At 71.5% G+C, this 21041-nt stretch overlaps 1 protein-coding gene and 1 long non-coding RNA gene across 5 annotated transcripts; one reads left to right on the forward strand and one right to left on the reverse strand.

Moving 5' to 3' along the window:
* Positions 1 to 978: 978 nt before the first annotated feature.
* On the forward strand, positions 979 to 12139 carry RHPN1 (rhophilin Rho GTPase binding protein 1). Of its 4 annotated transcripts, none has more exons than XM_028533611.2 (15): positions 979 to 1188; positions 5655 to 5770; positions 6656 to 6787; positions 7004 to 7079; positions 7654 to 7731; positions 8201 to 8325; positions 8431 to 8597; positions 8722 to 8915; positions 9273 to 9429; positions 9508 to 9618; positions 9948 to 10142; positions 10552 to 10628; positions 10792 to 10938; positions 11019 to 11180; positions 11782 to 12139. In XM_028533611.2, the coding sequence occupies exons 1-15, from the start codon at positions 1108 to 1110 to the stop codon at positions 11992 to 11994; spliced, it is 2031 nt and encodes a 676-aa protein (XP_028389412.1). In that variant the 5' UTR covers positions 979 to 1107; the 3' UTR covers positions 11995 to 12139. The 4 variants fall into 4 exon arrangements, with proteins under 4 accessions (XP_028389412.1, XP_035887369.1, XP_035887368.1 ...); XM_036031476.1 differs by having other exon boundaries at positions 9511 to 9618; XM_036031475.1 differs by having other exon boundaries at positions 9273 to 9618.
* LOC118501806 lies at positions 8802 to 14773 on the reverse strand. The gene is made up of 3 exons (XR_004904465.1): positions 14762 to 14773; positions 12552 to 12557; positions 8802 to 8932 (listed from the first exon to the last, which is right to left on the reverse strand). It is a non-coding gene; the product is annotated as an uncharacterized LOC118501806 (long non-coding RNA).
* Between the last annotated feature and the right edge of the window lie 6268 nt (positions 14774 to 21041).

Raw genomic sequence — 21041 nt, forward strand, 5'->3', positions numbered from 1 at the left:
ACGGAGCTCTGGGGGAAGCAGGATCGGGGCGTGGGGGGGGGGGGGGGGCAGGAGGCCGGAGCCCGGGCCCGGCGCCGCACCGCGGCCGGCGGGGTTGGAGTGGGAGGGCGGTCGGGTGAGCTGGGCTGGGACTCCAGAGGAATCTGATGGAAGATTGGTTTCTGCTTCTACTCCGGTGTCCTGTCTCTACAAAGGGTGTGTGTCCGTGGGCGAGGTGAGCCCACAGGACGCCTGAGTGGGTTCCAGAGCCTCCAGGAACGCAGGGAAGTTAGGAGAGGGACGGCGCGGGGGTGGGGGGCAGCTCGTTGCGGGGGCAGCGCCGCACGGAGCGCAGGTTCCCGGACGAGCACAATTCTGGAAGCGGGCCGGTTCTGCGGCCGGTTCTGAAGCAGGTCGCGGACACAAAAGGATTCTGGAAGCAGGTTCCGGAGACTGGCTCTGGGCGTGCAGGCGGCACCCGCCGGCGAGGGGCCGGCCGGAGCGCGCGTCCGCAGCACGGAGAAGAAAGCGGGCATTGTTTGAGACCTCGCACAGCGCTCGCTCCTTCGAAACCGTTAAACCCCCATTGTGAACACTTTCGCACGAGCCTCCGGGAAGGTCCCTGTTGCCGTGGGACGGGGTAGAACCGCGCGGCGGTAACCGTGGAGTCTGCCCAGGGGCCGCGCGCCACGGCGCGTCGAGGGGGTCGAAACTGGCACAGTTTGCGAATTTCGCGTTATTTTTTTCCTTTTCCCCAACTCGGAGCGCAGGAGCAGCGCCCGCGCACGCGTAGTGCGCGTCCCGCGGCAGCCGCTCGGCGTCGGGCCGCGCGGTTACCAGGGGTGACCGCATTCCCCTGGGACTTCTCGGGTGGCTGGGCGGGGCCTGGGTTCCCGGAACCACCCCCCCTCTCTTTCTGATTGGCCGAGGCTGCTGTCCGTCGGAGCCGCCGCTGTCGCCGACTGGGCAGAGGAAAGTTTCGCACACTTGGCTCGGGGCGCCGCGCCCCTCCCTCCTGCCGGTCCTGCCACCCGGGACTAGAGGACAGTTCAGGACCCGGCGCGGCGCCCCGGAGGGACTCGCACGGGCTTCGGCTTCCAGGCGGGCGCGCCCGAGCGGCGGGCTGCGATGATCCCCGAGGAGAAGCAAGACGGCCCGAGCTCCAGCGAGGAGAGCACGGGGCTGCAGGCGGCCGGCAGCGTCTGCAAGGTGGGCGCGCCCGCGGGGCTGGGGGGCGCCGGGTGACGGGGCTGGTGGGGGGCCCCGGAGCCGGCGAGCACGCGGGGCTGCTGATCCGGCGCTGCGTCTCCCGTCTGAGGGCAACGCAAGTCTCCAGGCGGCCGCCTTGCACACGCCGCTCGCCCCAAGAGGGCAAGCTAGGCGTTCCGCTGGGGAAACTGAGGCCGGTGGAGGGCCAGAACCCTCAATGTTTGCCTGCGCTGGCTTCTCTCACGTCTGTTCGCGGTCACGTGCGGGGAGGAGGCAGGAAGAGGCCCCTCCCGTGTGGCTCTGGAATGGGGGGTGGGGGGCTGGAGAGCAGTTCTGCTTACTGTTTTCAGGACGCTCTGGGCTCCCTTCTCTGGCAGGTGCTGGGCTCTGGTCTGTGACAGCCGGGGCCCTAGGGAATGTTCTTGGGCTGGTCATTCCACGTCTCCTAAAACCTCCCTCTCCCCAGGGCTGTCTGGCTTTGCCCTGGGCACCCAGCTCTGTATTTGGTGACACTTTGTGCTGCAGGCGGCTGAAGCCTCCCAGATACAGGAAACAGCTGGAGGATTTCACAGCTGGGGAGTTCATCCTCTCATCGCGCCCCCCCCAGCCTGCTGCACACCCACCCCCTCGTGAGCTCCCTAACCCCCGGGCCCTGCCTGTGGACTGTGGACCACTCCCAGGAGTACTGGGAGGCCCCGGGAGGCCCCAGGAGTGGGTAGAGATCTACCAAGTCTGTGTCTGGGGAAGACAGCGTGTCCTGGCTGACTTGCTCTGTGGCCCAGAAGCTGAGTGTCCCCTGGGGTCAGCTTGAGGCTGCCCCCGTGGTCATGCAAAGAGCTGGACTTCCACGCCTCGAAGTCCTTCAGTCTGGTGCTGGCACCTGCACCTGCGACGATGCCTCGCCCCGCTCCCTCTCCCGTGTCTGGCTGTACAGCGGGCCCCACTGCTCTGTTCCGCTTCCGTGTGCCTGGGGCCCAGGCCTCCCAGGGGGCACAGGGGGGTGTCAGGTGGGACAGAGCTCCGGGTTCCTGGCCACGAGATGCTGACCAGACCCTTGGAGGGGCAGGCTCCTCCCTCCTGGCCCCCGGGAGATGCCAGGTGCTGCAGCACCCCAGGGGGAATGCCAGCCCGGGGCCGCACAGCATGGGTGCTGGGGACAGGAGGCCCATCCCCTCGCAGACCTACAGGGCGGGCTGGCAGCGGCCTTCGGAGAGAGTGCCAGTGGTTTCGTTTGGTCGGAGTGTTTGGGAGGCCGCTCACCCAAGATGCTCCGGAGGGCTCTGCGGACACCCCCAGGCTCTCTGTCCCACTGCCACCTGGGGCGGGGGCAGACACTGTTTCCGGCCTTCTCTCTGGGGTGACCCAGCGGTTGGAGCGTTCTGGCCTGTCCTAACAGGGAGACCCTGGGCTGGGGGCAGGCCGGTGGGGTGTGGGCCGAAGCCCAGCCCAGCCCTGAGTGACACCGCAAACCCTCGCACCCCGCTCCGTTATGTGGTCCGGTGGTTCTGGCCCCTTGGGAAGTCTAACCGCCACCCGCCCCCCCCCCCCCGCCAGGCTGGAGGGAGAGGCTGACCCCACGCTGGTTATGCCGTCCAGAGTCAGGATGGGTCAGCCAGCTGGTCTCATGAAAGCCACGCCTGGGTCCAGGGCCGGGGCCCCTGTGGACCAGTGTGGGTGGTGCCTCAGCTCTGCAGGTGTCGAGAGCGGGTGTCCAGAGGGCACCCTCAGGCCCTGGTGTCCAGTGGGGACTTACCAGCACCAGGTTGGGGCCCGCTGAAGAGCGACCCGGCCCAGCCCAGTCAGCGGGGGCCCTGGGAGTGGGGCTGCCCAAGGTCTCCCAGGAGCCGCAGGGCCAGCTCGAGCCTCAGCCAGGGTGCCGTGGGGGTCGCTCGGCCAGCCTGAGGGCCCTGGTCTGCGGTCTATCTAGTCTGCGGGTGGTTCGGCCACCGTGTCCTGGCTCTGTCCCTCTAACCATGTTTGGTGGGTGGCAGAGGTGGAGGGTGGGAGTACTGGGCTTCGCCCCCCTGGGGCGTCCAGTTCTTCTGTGCTCGGAGGAGGCCCCCGAGGCGGGTGGGCGTCGGCAGGCAGAGCCAAGGGCTCTGGGAGGAGGAGGAGGAGGCGGGTCTGCCAGGCCCGGGAGCCTCTCCCTGGAAACCGATGGAGGCAGGGGGGCCCGGGGAGGGCGTGGGGCCCCTGCTGTTTGTCTCTGGCCCGTGTTGGCCTAACTGCCTCCCTCTGGCCGCCGCCCACACCATTTCCTCCTGGGCCGCTGGGGGCCATGGGCCTCAGGCTTCCGGGCCGCCAGAGCAGCCAGGCCTGTCCTGTCCTGTCCTGTCGGGGCCCCAGCAGTGAGGGGTGGGGGGCCGCTTCACTCCTCCCCGCCCTTCCCACCTGAGCTGGGTTTCCGCAGGGGGCGAATGCCGGTTGCCCGGGGCGCCTGCGCCCTCCCTGCTGGCAGATCCCCCCCACGGGGCCCTGGCTCAGCCGGGGCGGACGAGCGTGAGCAGAGCTTTCCAGGGCGTCCGGCAGCGCCCAGGCCTCGGTGGCAGGCTCCCGCACCTCCACACCCAGGCCACGGCGGCCGGCCTGGCCTGGCGGGAGCACTAGGGTCGAGGCTGCACGAGGTGCCGTGGAGAACAGCGTGGACGCGGCTCTGAGGCTGGGGCTCTCCCACACCCAGCACGTCGCTCCGGGGGCGCGAGACAGCACAGCCTCTGCCCAGCACCGGGCACCCCCACCCCAGGCAACGAGCCATGGCCGCTCCCCCAGAACGCTTGGAACCTGCTGGAAGTTTGCAGTGGGACCTTCCGAGGGAGAGGGGTGCAGCTGCGGCTCCCTCTCCTGAGTCTCAGGCCTCCTCCAGCACAGGGGGGCGGCGTGGGGGGGGGGGGCTGGCATGGGGGGGTGCTGCGGAGAAGAGGCACGGGCTGGCAGGAAGACACAGCCGGTAGGGCGGAGGGAGGAGAACCGTGTTCCCCCTTGCTCCCTGCTGGTGCCGCCGTGAGACCAGCCCCCCACCGTCTACAGATGAGGGCCTGCCCGGGGTCGCATGGCGGGGCGCTCTCCGAGCCACCAGTGCTGTCTCTCCTGGGGTTCAGTGGGGGGCGTGTCCCCTCCCCACAGTTATCTAAGGACCGCTGGCTGCCTCCTGACCTTCAAGTGCCAGGACAGTGCCTCCTTCTCCAAGAAGTCTTCCCTGATTGACCTCTGTGGAGAACGCTGGAGTCCGGACACGTTGGGCCGTAAACCAAGGGGGGGGGGGGTGCCAGCAGCAGCCTTCTCTGGGAGGCCGTTTTTAGGGCGCTCCCTTCGAGAGCCGCAGCAAGCGAGAGCCTGTGGGGGTCTGAGTGAGACACTGGGGGGTGCACCCAGGACAATAAGCCACGCCCCTCGGATGTGGGGAAGACAGCAGCCGCTGCAGGGAGCCCGAGGTCTGCGACACGACACGTGGATAGGACCTCCCTCCGGCCCGTGCTGTGGGGCAGCAGTCTTGGGGGCGCTGTGCCTGCACCCTGCTGACAGGTGGACACTGGCCGGGGAAGGTGGTTCTGAGAAGTCCTCCCTGTGTCCCGGACTGGTGACTGACCACGACAGAAGGTCCGTAAATGGCTAGGAAGTGGCTGCGGCAGACACCAGTGGGTCCCCTGGGGGCCCTGAAAGCCTTTCAGGGTCCCGCTCCCCTCCCCTGCCCCAACGGAAGCCTCTGGCTGCCACCCCCAGCTGCAGGGGTATCGCCTCGATGAGGAGCCCACCGAGGCACAGCTTCCAACTGCCTCCAGGGCCTTCACCTGGGCGCCCACACTCGAGCGGGCCGGCACAGTGGCGGTGTGCGGTGAGGGGCGCCGCCGAGGTGGGCAGGGGGCAGCCAGGAGCTGGGCGCCCCTGGGCTGTGGTTTGGGGGTTTGCCAAAGAGTCCCCTCTGGTCATCCGTCAGCGGGGACAGAGCCCAGCAACAGGGTCAGCGTGGGCGCAGCACCGCACAGAGGGGCGGGCCCAAGAGCCAGCCTCCAACAACCTGCAGGCCTGGGCTGCCGCTCCTGCACCCGCCCTCCCGACCCGATGGCATGCTAGGGCGCTGTGTGGGCAGGGTGGGCCTCGGGGGCTCCGGAACGAAATCCCAGAGTGCAGGCGGATGCGTGCGAGCAGCTGGCCACCGCCTGCCCGGGGCTCCCAGAGCCGCCTGGGTGTCTGGGCAGGGCTGAGACCCGGATCCCCGTCACGCTGCCCCGGGCCCCACAGAATCAGCCAAGCCTCTTGCTGGGGCCCCGGCCCAGCTCTGTCCTGTCCCCGCCGCGTCCCTCCTGGCCCACTGCCCTTCTCTCTGGAGTCCCCGCTGAGCCCCGCCCTTCCCCACGCTCACCCACCCTTCCCCACGGGCAGGGGGTCCCTGGCCCAGCCTGAGGGCCGCTGTGCGACTGTGAGCTGCTGACGGGGCGGCCAGCCCATGACCTGTGACCTCTCTGCAGGGCAGTGAGACCGCGGCACAGGCCCAGCGTGGCCGCCTGCAGAGCCGCAGGGCCCGCATCCACCAGCAGATCAGCAAGGAGATCCGGATGAGGACGGGTGCCGAGAACCTCTACAGGTGAGCGCTGGCCCCCCGAGGCCCTCCAGGGGGCGGTGCTGCCCTGCCGGGGGTCCCCCCACCCCGAGCCGGGCCCGTGCTGGGTGACGAGGTCGGGGCGGTGACCCAGGCAGCGCCTGCTCTCGTGGGCAGGTGTGGGCCAGGGGCTCCCGAGCAGGTGACTGTGGCCAGTGCGTCCTGCCGGGACTCGGGGCAGGCCTCCCACCAGGGTCTGGGGTGGACAGCCAAGGCCTTCACCACCCACCCAGGCCCCCAGCTTGGTGGGTCCCTGGCAGGGGCCAGCTCAGGGCCAGCCGAGGTCCATGCTGGGCTGGAGCGGACCTGGAGGGGCCTTCCTGCTGGTGGGCAACAGGGGGGCCTCTGATGTGCCTGTGGTGACCAGCGGTGGCTTCTCAGAAGAGGAACTGTTTAGGCTGAGCTCTGGCAAGCCACCAGCGTCCCACGGTTGGGGACCCAGGGAAGGCCCCTCCCCCTTAGAGCAGGAGAGCTGCACGCGTGTCCTGGCTTCACACGCACCCCCCCACACCCGTGCTGTGGGTGGGGCCCCGGGGTGGCGGCTCCAGGGCGGGGCTCTGCTGGGCCGGAGGGGCCCCTCCTTCTCCTTAGCAGCCTGAACTCTCTGTCCACCCCATCTGTCCAGCCTTCCCAGTGACCCACGGCCCCTCCTCTGGGCACCGAGATTCGGGCACAGAGGGTCAGACCCCACCCGTCCAGGGAGGTGGGCTTGGAGTGTCCGTGGAGGGCGCGGCACGCCTGTGTCCTAGGGGAGGGGGCGGTAGAGGGTCCTGAAGCGGGGCTGGGGCTGGCGGGGGGTGGGGGGTGGGGGTGGGGGGCGGGGGTAGCCCGCCTGCGGGCTGGCGCTTCACCGCAGCCTGGCCCCCCCAGAGCCACCAGCAACAGCCAGGTCAGGGAGACCGTGGCCCTGGAGCTGAGCTACGTCAACTCCAGCCTGCAGCTGCTGAAGGAGGAACTGGAGGAGCTCAACTGCAGCGTGGACGCGGAGGGGCCTGCTGGGAGGTGCGTGCGCACATGCGATCACACATGTGGAGACGTGGAGACGGGGTGTGACCCAGGTCGGCGCCTGTGGGGCGTGCGTGGGTGTGCAAGGGTGCGTCTCGGGGAGAGGTGTGTCCTGTGCGGCAGGAGTGGGAGGGGTGGGCTCCGTGGCCTCAGGGGCCTCCGGGGACCGCAGGGTCCGGCATCAGAGCCTGGACCCGGTGCTTCTGGTTCCAGCGAGGGAGTCGCGGTGCCCATGATCCCCCTGGGGCTGAAGGAGACCAAGGAGCTGGACTGGTCCGCAGCCCTGACGGTGAGTGCGTGCGGGCCGGAGGCGGGGCCTGGCTTCCTGGTCCAGCCGCCTCGTTGAGGTTGAGCACATGGGGAAACAGAGGCCCAGAGGGAGGGAGGGTCTGACCTGAGGGCTCCCGGCCTCCCAGGCTGTAGGAGGGGCTCGGGGGGGGGGGGGGCGGGGCTTTGGAGGAGATCCCCGCTCGGTCGGCTGCGGCGGAGCCGGTCATCCTGCTAGAGACCCCAGGACGGCCACGGGGCTCCCTGACTCACGCTCCGAGGGTCCCGCTGGCTGCGGGCCGCCCCTGCAGTCAGCCTGTGCCCCGAAAACCCACCGGTTCCCCCGTCCTCATCCGGGGCCGGGCTGTCCCGGGCCAGTTGGCCACTGCTCCTTAGGCCCAGATCAAAGGTGCCTCGGGGCCCCTGCCTGTCAGGGGGCACGTGGTGCCTGCCCACAGGGACTAATAAGGGACCCCGAGTCGAAACAGCGCCGAGTCTCTGGGCCTCCCCTTCCCTCCACCCCGCACCCCCACGGGCTCTTCCCCACGTCGGGCTGGGAGTTTCCGTCCCAAGCCAGCGCGTGCCCCTCCCCCCAGGATCTGATCTCTCAGCACTTCGGAGAGGACGGCGCCTCCTTTGAGGCGGAAATCAAGGAGCTGGCGGACCTACGGCAGGTGGGTGGGCCCCGCCCCGCGGCAGGTGGGTGGGCCCCGCCCCGCCCCGCCCCGCCCCGCCCCGCAGGGGGACCGGCCACGCCCAGTTCTCGGAGAGGCTCAGCCGGGGGCCGCAAAGCGGAGTTCAGTGTAGACGTTCACACTGCAGGAGTCGCCCCCTGGGGGCAGCTCCAGGGACAGCGGGGACATGGGCCCACTGTGGGATCCCCGCTCCAGCATCCCGGGTGTGATGTGCGGCCCCGTGGGGGTGGGGGCTCCGTGCCTGTCCCCTCCCCAGGGACCCTGCCTCCCCCTTCGCGCCCAGTCAGTCTTGGGGGCCCGTGCACGGCCCGCCTGGGGAGAGCAGGTGTGCCCAGCGGGACCCTGGCTGCCCCGCGGGGCTGGGATGTCCGAGGAGGTTCCGGGGGTGGTGTGCGTGCGCGTGCGGTGGGACCGGCCGGCTGGGGCCCAGCCGGCTCCTGCCCCGCAGGCCATGCGGACCCCCAGCCGGAGCGAGTCGGGCCTGGAGCTGCTCGCGGCGTACTACAACCAGCTCTGCCTCCTGGATGCGCGCTTCGTCAGCCCCGCCCGGAGCCTGGGGCTGCTCTTCCACTGGTAGGGCTGGCGGGCGCCCTGGGGCCTCCCCGGCCTGCGTGCACCCCGCTCTGCGCCCTCCCCGTGTGGTCGCGGAGCCCCACCCCGCCTGACCCAACCTTGCAGGTACGACTCGCTCACGGGGGTCCCGGCCCAGCAGCGGGCCCTGGCCTTCGAGAAGGGCAGCGTGCTCTTCAACATCGGGGCCCTGCACACCCAGATCGGCGCGCGCCAGGACCGCTCCAGCGCCGAGGGCGCCGGCCGCGCGGCGGAGGCCTTCCAGAGGGCCGCTGGTGAGGGCGCCCCGGCCCCACAGCCACGGCCAGGGTGCCGGCTGTCCTCCGGGGGCGGGCAGGACGGCCCGGCGTGCGGGGTGTGAGCAGCCGCGGCGCACCGCTGTGAGCGCCCCCTCCACAGGGGCCTTCCGCCTCCTGAGGGACAAGTTCTCGCACGCGCCGAGCCCGGACATGAGCCCCGCCTCGCTGTCGGCGCTGGAGCAGCTCATGGTGGCCCAGGCCCAGGAGTGCGTCTTCGAGGGCCTCTCGCTGCCGGCCCCCGCGGCGCCCCACGACTGCTCGGCCCAGCTGCGCCTGGCTCAGGAGGCCGCCCAGGTGAGGGCAGGCAGGCCCTGGTCCGGGCGGACTGTACAGGCACCCTGCGGGGGCTGTGTCTCCCGCGGGTTCCCCAGGCCAGGGTGTCCTCCTGGCGCCTGCGGGACTGGTCAGGACCCCAGGTCCCCGGTCCCTGTCTCGGGGGCAGCGCCAGTCAACGCAGGACCTGGGGGTGCAGACTCGGGGCTGGGCTCGGCCGGGATGGGGGGCAGGGCTGCAGGGACCCCGGCCAGGGCGCAGGGGGAGGGGTGCAGGCCCCAGGGTGGGAAAGGCGGGGCTGAGGCTGCGGGGCGGGGCCTGGCTGGACGCAGCGTGGAGCCCCCCAGAGGCCCCTCCGTCCTGCCCCGTCGCCGGCAGGTGGCGTCCGAGTACGAGCGGGCGCACGGGGCCATGGCCAGGCCGCCCGTCCAAGACTACGTGCCCTTCGCCTGGACCACGCTGGTGCGCGTCAAGGCCGAGCACTTCGGCGCCCTGGCCCACTACCACGCGGCCACCGCGCTCTGCGACGGCTCCCGTGAGTGCCCCCCCCACGGGCGGGGGGGGGGGCGGCGGAGGCCTGGTGCAGGGGGCTCACGGCCCTCTCTGCCCCCAGCGGCTGAGGCGGAGCTCCTGGCGCTGGAGCAGGTCTTTGTGGGGCCCCCAGCCCCATCGGAGCCCCGGCGCCCCGTGCTGCCCCAGGAGCCCGAGGAGCGCAGGAAGCTCGGTGAGACAGCCTCCTACGGGGTGGGGGGCTGGTGGCCCTCCCCACCCCGTCATTCAGAAATCGCCCCTGCTGGGCATGTCTGGTGTCTCAAAGCTGGGGGGAGGAGTAGCCAACCCCCCCCCCCCCCCGCAGATGCCCCAGTGTGGGGGCAGTGCCCCGAGCAGGAGCTCTGGCAGGGTGGGGGCCCACCCCTGCAGCTCCTGCTGGACCTGCTCTCAGGACGAACCCAGACGCCGCCACCTGCCCTCCTCCTGTCCCATCGGGGCGGGGGAAGGGGGGCTGCGTGTGACGTGCGTGTGCCGTGCGTGTGCCGGCCGTGTCCCGTGCAGGCAAGGCCCACCTGAAGCGCGCCATCCTGAGGCAGGAGGAGGCGCTGCGGCTGCACGCCGTGTGCCGCGCCCTGCGCAGGGTGGATCTGCTGCAGGCCGTGCTGGGCCAGGCGCTGCGGCGCTCCCTGGCCAAGTACTCGGAGCTGGACCTGGAGGACGACTTCTTCGAGGCCACGGAGGCGCCCGACATCCGGCGTGAGCGGCCAGGCCCCTGGGGCTGCACGTGTCCCGGGCGTGGGGGGTGGGGGGACGGAGACCCCCTCTGCCGCTGCGGGCACAGATGCCAGCGCCTCCCACACCCACAGGGTTCTGAGCCCGCAGAAGGGGCAGGGTGCCTGGGGCCCCCCCTCATTGCAGCCCCCTCGCTCTGCATCCCCCTCCCTGCACCTGATTCATGCCCCAGGGGGAGCTGTGGCCTGGGAGACACATGCCCCCAGCCAGGGACCCCCAGGGCTCCCCCACTAAGTGGGGGGCGGCCAGGTCCCGGATGTCCAAGAGGGGCCGGTGTCACCCACTCTGCTGTGGCCAAACCGCACCCAGCAGCATCCCAGGGGTCTGGGGAACCTCGGGCTCAGCGCTGCCCCCGTCCCCCTCTGCTGTCCAGCCAGCACGCACGGGAGGCCGGAGGCCCGGGCCCCCAGCTTCTCCCGGGGGAAGGCGGCTGACATCTTCCACCGGCTGGTGAGCGCCCGCCCCTTGTCCCTGCCTGGGGGTGGGGGGGCCCACACGCCCGGCACAGCAACCCCACCCCACCCCACCCCGCTCCTCGGGGGTCTCTGCCCCAGGACGCAGGGGTCGGGGTGAGGGTGCCCCCGGCCAGGCCTCTGACCACGATGCCCCCCAGGGGCCCCTCTCCGTGTTCTCAGTCAAGAACCGCTGGCGGCTGGTGGGGCCCGTCCACGTGACCCGCGGGGAGGGCGGCTTCGGCTTCACGCTGCGGGGAGACTCGCCCGTGCTCATCGCTGCGGTCGTCCCCGGGGGCCACGCTGCGGTAGGGCCACGCCCCGGCCGGCGGGAGGGGCGGGCGGTGTCCGCCCGGTCTCCGGACCAGACTGCCCCATGCCCCCGCAGGCGGCCGGCCTGCGGGAGGGCGACTACATCGTGTCCGTGGACGGGCAGCCGTGCCGGTGGTGGAAGCACGCCCAGGTGGTGGCCCAGCTGAGGGGCGTGGGCGCCGAGGGCGTGAGCCTGCAGGTGGCGACCCTGCTGCCCAGCACCGAGCCGCCCGGCACGGTGAGCCCTGGGGCTGGGAGGGTGTCCCCACACCCTTGTCCCCCGACCCTGGTCCTCCAGGCCCCGGACATCCGCAGGGGCTGCCAGGGCCTTGGGAAGAGGCTGGTGTCCCAGCGTGCTCCCCCGGGTGGCCTGGGCAGCAGCCACCTGTGCCTCGGCCTCCGCCTGGCAGTGAGCCCCTGCCCTGGACTCGGCCCCAGCTCACCCCCCTGTGGGCCCACGCCCCTGTGAGCCCACCCCACTCTGGGCCCACCCCACTCTGGGCCCATGCCCCTGTGAGCCCACCCCACTCTGGGCCCACGCCCCTGTGAGCCCATGCCCCTGTGAGCCCACCCCACTCTGGGCCCACGCCCCTGTGAGCCCACCCCGCTCTGGGCCGACGCCCCTGGAGGCTCCGGGCGGAGGCGCTGCGGCTCTGCCCCTCGGCTTTCACCCACCCCACCGTGGCACACCTGGGGGGACCCCACCGTGGGGCTGCCCTCACCTGAAACCCCGACCTTCCCCCAACACACCTGCACCTCCTCCGTCACACCCACTAGGCCCGCCACAGGTGGGCCCGGCCAGGGCTGCCAACCACCGCCTGTCTCTGCTCCGACTGCAGGGGGACCGCCGGCCGGCCCTGCGGGGGCTTCTGAGGAGCCAGAAGGAGTGCGGCTGGGAGACGCTGACGCCGGCGCCCGCGAGGGCCAGCCCCAGGCCCCTCCTCGGCTGGAGCCGCAAGGCCCAGCAGGGCCGGCCTGGAGGCAGGCTGTGCCCGGCCCCTCGCCCCCTCGCTGCGGCACCCCCACCCTCCAGCTGCCCCGGGAGGCAGTGAGGGGCGGCCCCCCACACTGCTGCGCCCCAGCCCTCTCCAGCTGGCTGGCAGCAGGGCCCCCTCGAGCCCTCCCCCCCGGAGGACCGTCAGGCCCCTGTCTGCCGCCCAGCCCGGTGCCCGAGCTGCCCATTAAAGACAGTGTCAGGAGACAAGTGTCTGTGCCCCGTGCGGGGGACCGAGTCCTGCACCCACGCGGGGAGGGTCACCGTCTCCCTCCTGGACAGAGTCCAGGGGCCAGAAGGCTGCCTCCGGGCCACCCTGTCCCAAGAAGGGCTGCTCCCCAGGTGGGTGGGGTGTCCAGTGGCCTGTCTTGGAGCCTGAAGCAGTGACCCCTGAGAATGGGGGCAGGGCAGGGTGGGGGGCAGCAGTGGGTCCCTGCAGCCCGGACACCCCCTCCCCCGCCTGGCCCGCAGTGACGCCTGCTGGCACCAGGCCCCCCTCCCCCAGCCCACCTGGCACCGCACAGCATGGACAGGGCTCAGCTCCTCCCCGGCCTCTGAGCCGCCTTCCCGCCCTTCCTTCACACAGCAGCCCAGGCAGGGCCCACTCTGCAACACCTGTCCCTGTCCCCTCCCCTGGCTCCGCCCACCCCACAGCCCGGCCTGGGCACCCACACCACTGCCCCGCCTTGAACCTGCCCGGAGGCCCTCATCCCCCCAGGCCCAGAGCCGTCACCGAGAGGTGCCCCCAGCCCCTGTGGGCTGCACACTCACCCCGCCCCCGTGATCCCAGCTGGGCTCCCTGGACTGTGGGGGCTCAGTGTCCCCGAGCTGCACACACAAGGTGGCCAGCAGGGCAACACTACCCCAAAGGCCATCAGCGGACACACCGCCCCGGGTCTCTCAGAGCGCAGGCCCACAGGGAGGGGAGGCCAGCCAGGGGGAAGCCCACTGGCTGGCCCAGCTGCTCAGGGGTCACCGCGGCCACCAGGGGGCAGCCGCTGCCCACGCAATTGACCGCAGGAGGCGGGATCTTGGGCAGGAGTGGGTTTGGGGTGGGCAGGCAGCGGGAGACTGGCCCCTCCTTCCTGCCGCCTCCCTGCGGAGACTTCATCTGTCCCCCAGGTGCAGTCCCCAGACCGGAGCAGCCCGTGGGGCTCGGCCCCTGGTCCACCCCCCTGCCCCCGAGTTCGAGCTGTTGTCGGGGCGGAGGGCGGGGTGGGTGGGAGCCAGCGGGTGCAGCCAGGGCACAGGCATGTCCCCGTGGCCCACCGGCCCCTCCTGGGGGAATCTGCCCCTCTCAGCAGAACCGGCCAAGGTCACCTCGGCGCGTATTAATTTGATTAATAAAACTGTGCGTCAAGGAGGCCATTACCTGCTAATCGGGGATGACAGGGCTGGCAGGCCTGTCCAGGAGAGGCAGCAGCTCCCTGGCCACCCGCACCCCCTCTGGGCCCCGGAGCTTGGGGGCCTGGGGGGCGCTGGGGCTCAGCCGCAGCCTCCAGCCTCTCATGTGCACGGGGCTGTGCAGGAGACTCCCTTCCCGCAGACCGAAGCCCTTCCCACGGCCGACAGCCCACGGGCATAGCCTCCTGCCTGCCCAGCCCTCCCCTGCCCCGCACACCTGGCCTCTCTCCTGGCGGAACTGGCTTCGCCAGCTCTGCCCCGGGGGAGCTGGGGGGTGAGGCCAGGGGCCCTGGGCCTGGAGGAAGCCAGAGCTTCACCCCAGCGGTCAGTCACGGCCCCCGCCCCACCCTGGGGGCAATGCTGCCCCCCTGGGGACCAGGAGTTGGAGCCGAGGGTGGTGGCCTCGAGATGGCACGGTGGGCGACCCCTGCGACAGACCGTCCTCAGCTGGCGGGGGGCACAGTGCCTGCCCTGTGTGCCTGGGCTGGACAGAGGGGGCTGTGCCCGTGAGGCCCTGCCGGGACAAAGGTACTTCCCAAGTGGCAGTGGCCGCCTTGACCGGGGCAGGATCACAGGTGTGCACACACGTGTGGGTGTGCGTGTGTAAGGTCGGACGTGGGCCTGCCCCGCCCACCCGCCCTGCTCTGGTGTGTCGGGGAATCTGGTCTCTTCTCACGGGCCTGTCCCCACCGGGGGAGCTTCCGCCCGACTCCGGCCCCGGCCTGTGCTCTCTGCCCTCCCTGGTCTCCGGCGGGCACCTCTCAGCCTTCCCTCAACGCGGCCACACCTCGTATCTGGGTTCAGCCCCCTCGTCCTGGCCCAGTCACATCACCGTTTGCCACGGGGTCACGATGGGCCACGGGCCACAGGCAGGGACTGCATCCGCTCATCCACGGCCTCCATAAACACCTGGGCAGATTCGGCGACCTGGCAGAGTGTCCCACCCGCGTGCTGCCCGCGGGGGCAGCAACAAGACACTGCCTGGCTGCCTGGCTCCCTGGCGCCGGGCGCGAGCGGGGTCGAGGGAGCGGGGCCAAGGGAGCAGAGCAGAGAGCGCGGCGGGGCGGGGGCCGAGGGCGGAGGGCCCCAGGGCGCCCGCGGGTCCTCGCCGCTGAGCGCACCGCAGAGGCTCCGCGGCCCACACAGGGACTCCTCACTTTCCAGAGCCGTCCGCCCTGGGCGGGAGGTCGGGGGTGAGAGCGCGCTGGGATCCTTTTTGCTTTGCCAACAGAAAACCGCGGAGAGGGGAAAAGGCAACTCCGTTTCGCTTGGGTCAGCAGTGAGCCTGGCGCAGAGATTAATGTGCGCAAAGGCGCTCGGCAGAAGGGAGTCGGAGCCGCCTGGGGGGCGGGGCGGGGCGGGGCGGGGCTGGGGGGGCTGGGCACAGTGATGGACAGGAGGAGCAGGAACAGGGTCCCGACCCAGGGGACCTTCCTCTGACCCCACCCCCTTCCAGTTCACTCTCTCCTGTGCTCGCATCCTACCCACCTCCGGCCCCCCCAACCCTGGTGCCCTATCCGTCCCCCGTCCCTTCCCCCACTGCCCGGCCCAGGCCCCTCCCCCTCAGCAGCCCCGGTCTGCCCTCCATGCCCCTAGACCTCGGCCGCTGGGCTGAGCCCACAGGAGACGGCACTAGGGACCCACGGCCAGTCTGAGGGGGTGAGACGCCCCAGACTGCGCAGCCGCCTGGGGGGTCCAGAGGCGGGTGCGTGGCCGGTGGAGGTGGGAAACGCAGCGGCTCCTCAAGAGCCGGGGAGGCCCTGGCGCCGCATGGGGAGAGGTGGAGGCCAGGTCCGGGCTGGGGAGCGGGCGCCCTGCTGGGGCCTGAGCCCCGGGGCCCCAGGCAGGGGCCCTGCGGGGTTTGCTGCCGGACCGCAGTGGGCTCAGTGGGGCCCCAGAGGCTTGGCCGTTGGGAGCCCAGATGCCCGAGGAATTACGGGTCTGGGGCGGGTGGTCCCGGGCGTCCCCAGGACCCTGGATCCGCTGACAGGCATCGCCAGCAGAGGCAGGACAGGGCGGGTCGGGACAGGAGAGTGGAGCTGAGGAATGCCTGGGGCCCCGGGAGCCACAGGGAGCGTGCGGCCAGGGGCCCGCCCTGGGGCGGCCTCCAGACCTGGCAGAGGGCGTTGCCGTTGTTTTAAGGCTCCAAGTTCATGGGCATTTGTGAGAACAGCTGCAGGAAACCAGCACGCCAACCTCACACATGTCCCTGTGTCTGGGCCTCAGTTTGTCCTTCTGCAGGATGGGCCTAATCAGACGGGACCTCAGGGGTTGGATTAGAGTGCGGGGCTCGGCCCAGGCTGCCGGAGAGACACCCCCTCGTCGGGAAGGCTGCCCTGCCCCCTAGATTCAGAGAGTCCCAGTGGCCCGAACACCTGCATTTTGGGGCTGTCCACTGGAGGCTGACACCCCACCTGCCCCCCTGCCTGTCCCCCGACCCTGGCCCAGAGCCTCCCACGGCATTGTCCAGGGAGCTGCAGGTGTGTCTGGGGTCCCCGAGGAGAGGCTGGGAGGAGACCCTGGAGGAGGAAGGCTGGGAGCAGGCCGGCAGGGCAGGAGGGCAGCGAGGTGCAGGAGATCAGAGGAAGTGGCCACTCGGTGCCCCCACGGCCGGGGCCAGGCCAGCCCTGCTGAGGGCTGGGGGCGGAGCTGCAGGCCCGGTGAGTGGGGGGCCTGAGGTCTCTCCAGAGGATGGGGGTGAGAGTGGGGCCCAGGAGGCACAGGGCTGCCGGCCGGGGGCCTTCCTGCCCCCACGGGACCCCCGAGCTGGGGGGGCAGAGGCTAGACCAGGGATCTGGGCAGCTGGCACCGGAGGTCAGCCCCTCTGGGGTTGGGAGGAAGGCCTGGGCAGGCCCCTGTCCCCCGCCACTCAGGGAGTGAGGTCTCCCTGCCTCAGTTTCTCGCTCGTCCCCAGCTGCCTCTGACCTGGAGGCCGAGCCGTGTCCTCAGGGGCGCCCACACGCCGCAGCCCACACGCCGCAGCCCACATGCCGCAGCGTCCGCCTGGGGAGGCCTGCCAGCCCCTGGCTCCCGCCCGCACCCCCCACCCCCGCCCCCGCCCCCGCCCCCGCGGTCAGCCAGACGTGCATTACGGCGAGAGTGACTTATCGAGCTGTCAGGGGGAGCATTTTAAGACAGAATTATAGGGGAGAGGAAAAAGATTTTTACCAAATTAATGAAAAATCAATCTGGCTTCAAAAATCCATTAGCCTTCATAATGCGTCGGTTACGGGCGGAGCCGCACGATCCATAGTTGCTGTTAAAAACACCCCCCCACCCCCCGTCGTTCATTACCCACCCTGTGTTTACTTCTGAGACCCACGCCTGCCACCCCCTCCCGTCCCCCTCCCAGCCCCCCGCCCCCCCACCCTGCCCCGCCGTCTGGCTGAGTGGGCCACTGGCCCCCAACGCAGCCAGGGCCCCCGGAGGCCGGGTGAGGCCGTGGTGCGGTGGAGCTGCTGCAGACAGGGTGGGGACCTGGGTACCAGTGGTGTGCTTGTTGGCTAAGGCGGTCACAGGGGTGGCAGCCGGGTGGTGGGCGCGTGGCCAGGAGGTCGGTGCTGTTGGTGATGGTGTGGCTGGCCGTGGAGGGGGGCGGGCCCTGCATGGGTGGCCGAGGAGGCTGCGGTGGTGACAGCCTGTGGCCTGCCTGTCCCTCCCTTCCACCAGAGGGGCCAGGAGGGCCGGGTGGGGCCCCGCACTGATCACCGGCACACAGCCTGTGTGCCGGGCAGGCAGGGGCCCGGCTCCGTCGCGGCCTGAGCCCCCGGGTGCAGCACCAGCCTGCACCTCGGGAAGGGGGCCGGCCGGTTTTCCACCAAACTGGCAAATCTCTCCGCGCCCCAGCCTCCGGGACCCCGGTCTCAGCACCCCGCTGCCCGAGGGCCGTGTCCTCAGCAGCGGTGCTCCCCCCAGCCCTCGGGGGGGAGGCCAGGCTGGCACCTCCCATCCCCCCCACACCCAGCTCCCTGGGGGGGCCTCTTCTGGCCCGGACTCGGCAGGACAGCCAGCTCTGGCAGCCCCCTGTCCCCTGCCCGCCCCTGCCCCTGCCCCACTGCGCCCCCGTGTCCCCGCCCCGCCCCCACAGTATTTTACAAGTGGGTTCTTCCCTGAAGCGTCACCCGGAAGTTCCCGTGGGTGTCCTCTGGCCCCACCCCCACCCACCCGTTCATTCACGCGTCCAGAGCCTCTCCGGGGGTCCTGCCCTGCTGGGTGCTGGCTGCCCCGGAGGGACCGGACCGGATGGAGGGGCTCCATCCCAGCCCCGGCCCCCAGGAGTGGGTGGGCTGCAGGGGGCCTCAAGAAGGAGGCGGGGCCTGTAGGAGTGGGGCTGACCGAAGGGCCCCGGATGGGGCAGGAGGCCTGGGCTGGGGCGAGACAGGGGCGAAGCCCAGAGGTACTTTAGAAGCAGGTGCGGCAGTGGCCTGGGGGTGCCAGGGGCGTGGAGGGGGATGGTGCCCGGGGGCCCGGGGTCTCGGCCTTGGGTGGGGCTCCAGCGGGGCCCCCACCCCCCCAGCCCAGCCCTGCTGGAGCCAGGCAATTGTGGCTGCGGCTGCCGCCTGTGGTCCTGTGGGTCAAACCCCAATTCATCAGCGGTGTGGGTTGGGGCAGGAGGGTGGACGCGGCAGGGGCCCAGCCGCCTGCGGTTTTCCAGGTGGCCTGGCTGCCCGGCTGCGGAGGCTCCCAGACCCCACGCAGCCAACCTGCTCCTCACAATCAGCCCAGTGGACGACTCGGGCCAACCGCCCGTCACGGAGGCGAGCACAGGCGGGTGGGTGACGCGGGGTGGGGGGGCCACGTCGCAGCCCAGCCCCGTGTCTCCGGACCCCTGCGCTGCGGCTCCCCACTCGGTCTCCATGGGTCTCGCAGGGCCCCTCCTCCCCACAGCCTCGCCTCATGGTGTACACGTCCCCTCGCTCTGCCCCTGGGTCCCCCCGGTCCTGGTTTCCATGTCTCATCCCCGGTTCCGTCCCTTCCCTCACCCTTGGACCAGCTGGGCAGCGTGACCACTAGGGCACGGGGTTCGAGCCCCGTCCCACCTGGCCGGGGGCAGAGGTCGCCCTGCCCTGGGTGGGGGGGGCCAGGCTGCGTGTGGGGACGCCCACGCAGGCCTGCTGCCCTGGTGCCAGGGCAGTGTCGAGCACCTGGGCCCTTGGGGCAGGCGGGCGTGCCTCGCCAACCCACCCCCGAGCTCACCCACCCACCCGGCTAGCAGGGTGGGGGGCCCCTCCTTCCCCCGGGCCCCACCGGGCCACCAGTGCCGTCCGATCGAAGCCAGGCACATCCTGAGCCCCGGCAGATCTGCTGACCCAGGCCACCGGCCCTGGCCCGCCCTTCCTCGTCAATAGTGGGCCGTCCGGCACCGTGCTGTCCTCAGCTCCCTGGGGAGCCCGGCAGGGCGACAGTGGAGCCCGGCAGCCACACTGGGGTGCAGCCTCGAGAGCACCTCTCCCGGCTCCCCAGTGGGCCGGCCCCTCAGGGCTGCTGGGTGCCCTCCCCAGGCCTCACTGCCAGGACCCTGCATGGCTGTTGGGACCCTGACCTCCGGCCTCCAGGGCACGGCCTGTCCGTGGGAAGGCCTCGGACACCGACTGCACCCTGGGAGAGATCCCCCGACCAGGGCCGTCTCCATCCGGAGAGCTTCCTAGGAGGCCAGGCCACCCCAGCCCATGGGGGCCACGGGCGGCGAGCTCCCACCGCAGAGGGGTCCAGGAAGAGGACGCAGCCCCACCCAGCCAGCGGGCCGACCTCCCCCACCTGCCTGTCCCTGAGCGCAGCTCTGAGGGATGACGAGGGGCTCTGAGGGCTGCCTGGGGGGCTGGGAGCAGGCTGGCACAGGGAGGGGCCTTTGTGGGGGCCGCCGGAGAAGGTCCGGCAGGGCCGGGGCAGCACCCGCAGGCTGCTAGGCCACCTCGGGGTGGTGGGGGGGAGGGGCAGCTGGGACGTGTCCTAGAACCCGACACAGCTGCTCAGGTCTGCGGGGCTGGGCGCGGGCTTCTGTTTTCAGGCCCAGAGAGGGGCAGAGGCCTGCCCAGGGTCACACAGCATCTGCGTAGGGCCTGGTGCCCTCAACGCTCACCTCTGGGCCCCTTCGGGGCACCCTGTTGGGGTTCGACTAGGAGCCCCCCGAGGGCAGGCCCAGCCTCCACCACCACACCCCCCTGCGTGGGTGGCCACCGTCATGTGGGCAGCCCGGCCCAAGCTCCGGGCCCTGGAGGGAGGCTGTGGGGGCGCTGCACATGGCACACCGCCCCCCCCCCCCCGGCAGCCTGGCTGTGGCTCCGGCCGGGACCGAGGTTTACCTGTTCTTGGGGCTGCGTGCGGGAGTGCTCCCGGAGGGGAGAGCCAATCGATCACCTCAGAGCACGGCTGTCTCTCCAGCTGGGAGGACGAGCAGCTGCACACACCTCGGGGGAGCCGGCGGGCCGGTCGATGGCCCAGCGAGCCGCCCTCCGCGTCCTCCGCGGGCTGGCCGCCAACCCTACCCCCCCCCAGGGCCCGCTCCCTGCCCTGCCCGCTCCCTGCCTGCCCTGCAGGGGCTGCGACCCCCGCAGTGGCCAGATGGTCAGTCTCAAGCCCCCGTGCCAAAGGCCCCGCCTGCCCTGTGGCCAGCAGCCACGGGTGTGGCGCCCCGGGGCGGGCAGCGCGGGCACCGGAGCCGCAGGGGCGAAGCGCCGTAACCGGGCCAAGGGCGGCCTGCTTGTCCTCAACGCCCCCAGCAAGAAAGCACTTCCCTCCGTCCCAGCGCGGCCGCCCTCCCACGGGCCCCTGTCCCTGCCGCCCCACTCGTGATGGGCCTGCCCACAGGGCCCGCCAGGACAGGGCAGGAGGGAGGGAGGGTGGGGCCCACGGTGTGGGGCGGGGGGTCTGGCAAGAACTCCTCTGTGGCACAGCACGGGGGGCGTCAGGCCCGCCACCCTGGCCACTCTTCCCAGGGCGCCGGGGCTCAGCCACAGGACTCTGTCGTCTCCCCAAAGGGAAGCCGCCCCATGAAGCATGCCCCCCGAGGGCATCTGCCAGCGCCCCTTCCTTCCCGTCTCTGAGCAGCGGCTCAGGGGACCCTCGGGGGCTCCTTCTGTGGCCGAGTCCGGTCCTCCCGGCCAGCCCCCAGGTGACTGGAGCTCCTGGTTCGCAAGGAGGCCTGGCCCAGCCCAGGGGCAGCGGGGCGGGGGGTGGGGGGGAGCCCCGAGAGACCGGGGGGGGGGGGGGGGGTGCGGGGAGGGCGGGGAGGGCAGCGGCTGCGGTAACTACAGTCCAGCAGCAAATTGACGTCTCCGGGCGGCGGCGGCCGAGAGGGCTTCTAATGGTCCCTGAAGCCCTCGCTCGGAGGCGCTGGGCTCAGCATCCCCTGCGAGGCCCGGGGCGGCCCCCAGGCCTCCTCCCCCACACTCCTCCCCCCCCCCCCCCCCGCCCGGACCACTGGAGCCGTGGACTGGGGGTGAGGGGCTCGGACCGCTGCGCTGACCCCTTCCTGCCCCGGGAGCCGCCCTGCCCTCAGGGCCCTGCTGGGGTCGGGGACAGACCGGAAGCCCGCACCCCTCCATCCCGCTTGTCCCGGGGCCCACCCATTAGGTGCTCACAGCTGCCTTCTGTCTGCCTAGCCTGGGGGGGGAGGGGGGCATAACCCCCAGGTCCCCAGCAATCACGGACCCTGGGGTCTGCAGCCCCTCTGCCTTGGTCAGGGCTGGGGCCTCTGAGGGC

The sequence above is a fragment of the Phyllostomus discolor genome, chromosome 7 (genome assembly GCF_004126475.2).
Source record: "Phyllostomus discolor isolate MPI-MPIP mPhyDis1 chromosome 7, mPhyDis1.pri.v3, whole genome shotgun sequence".
Taxonomy (NCBI): domain Eukaryota; kingdom Metazoa; phylum Chordata; class Mammalia; order Chiroptera; family Phyllostomidae; genus Phyllostomus; species Phyllostomus discolor.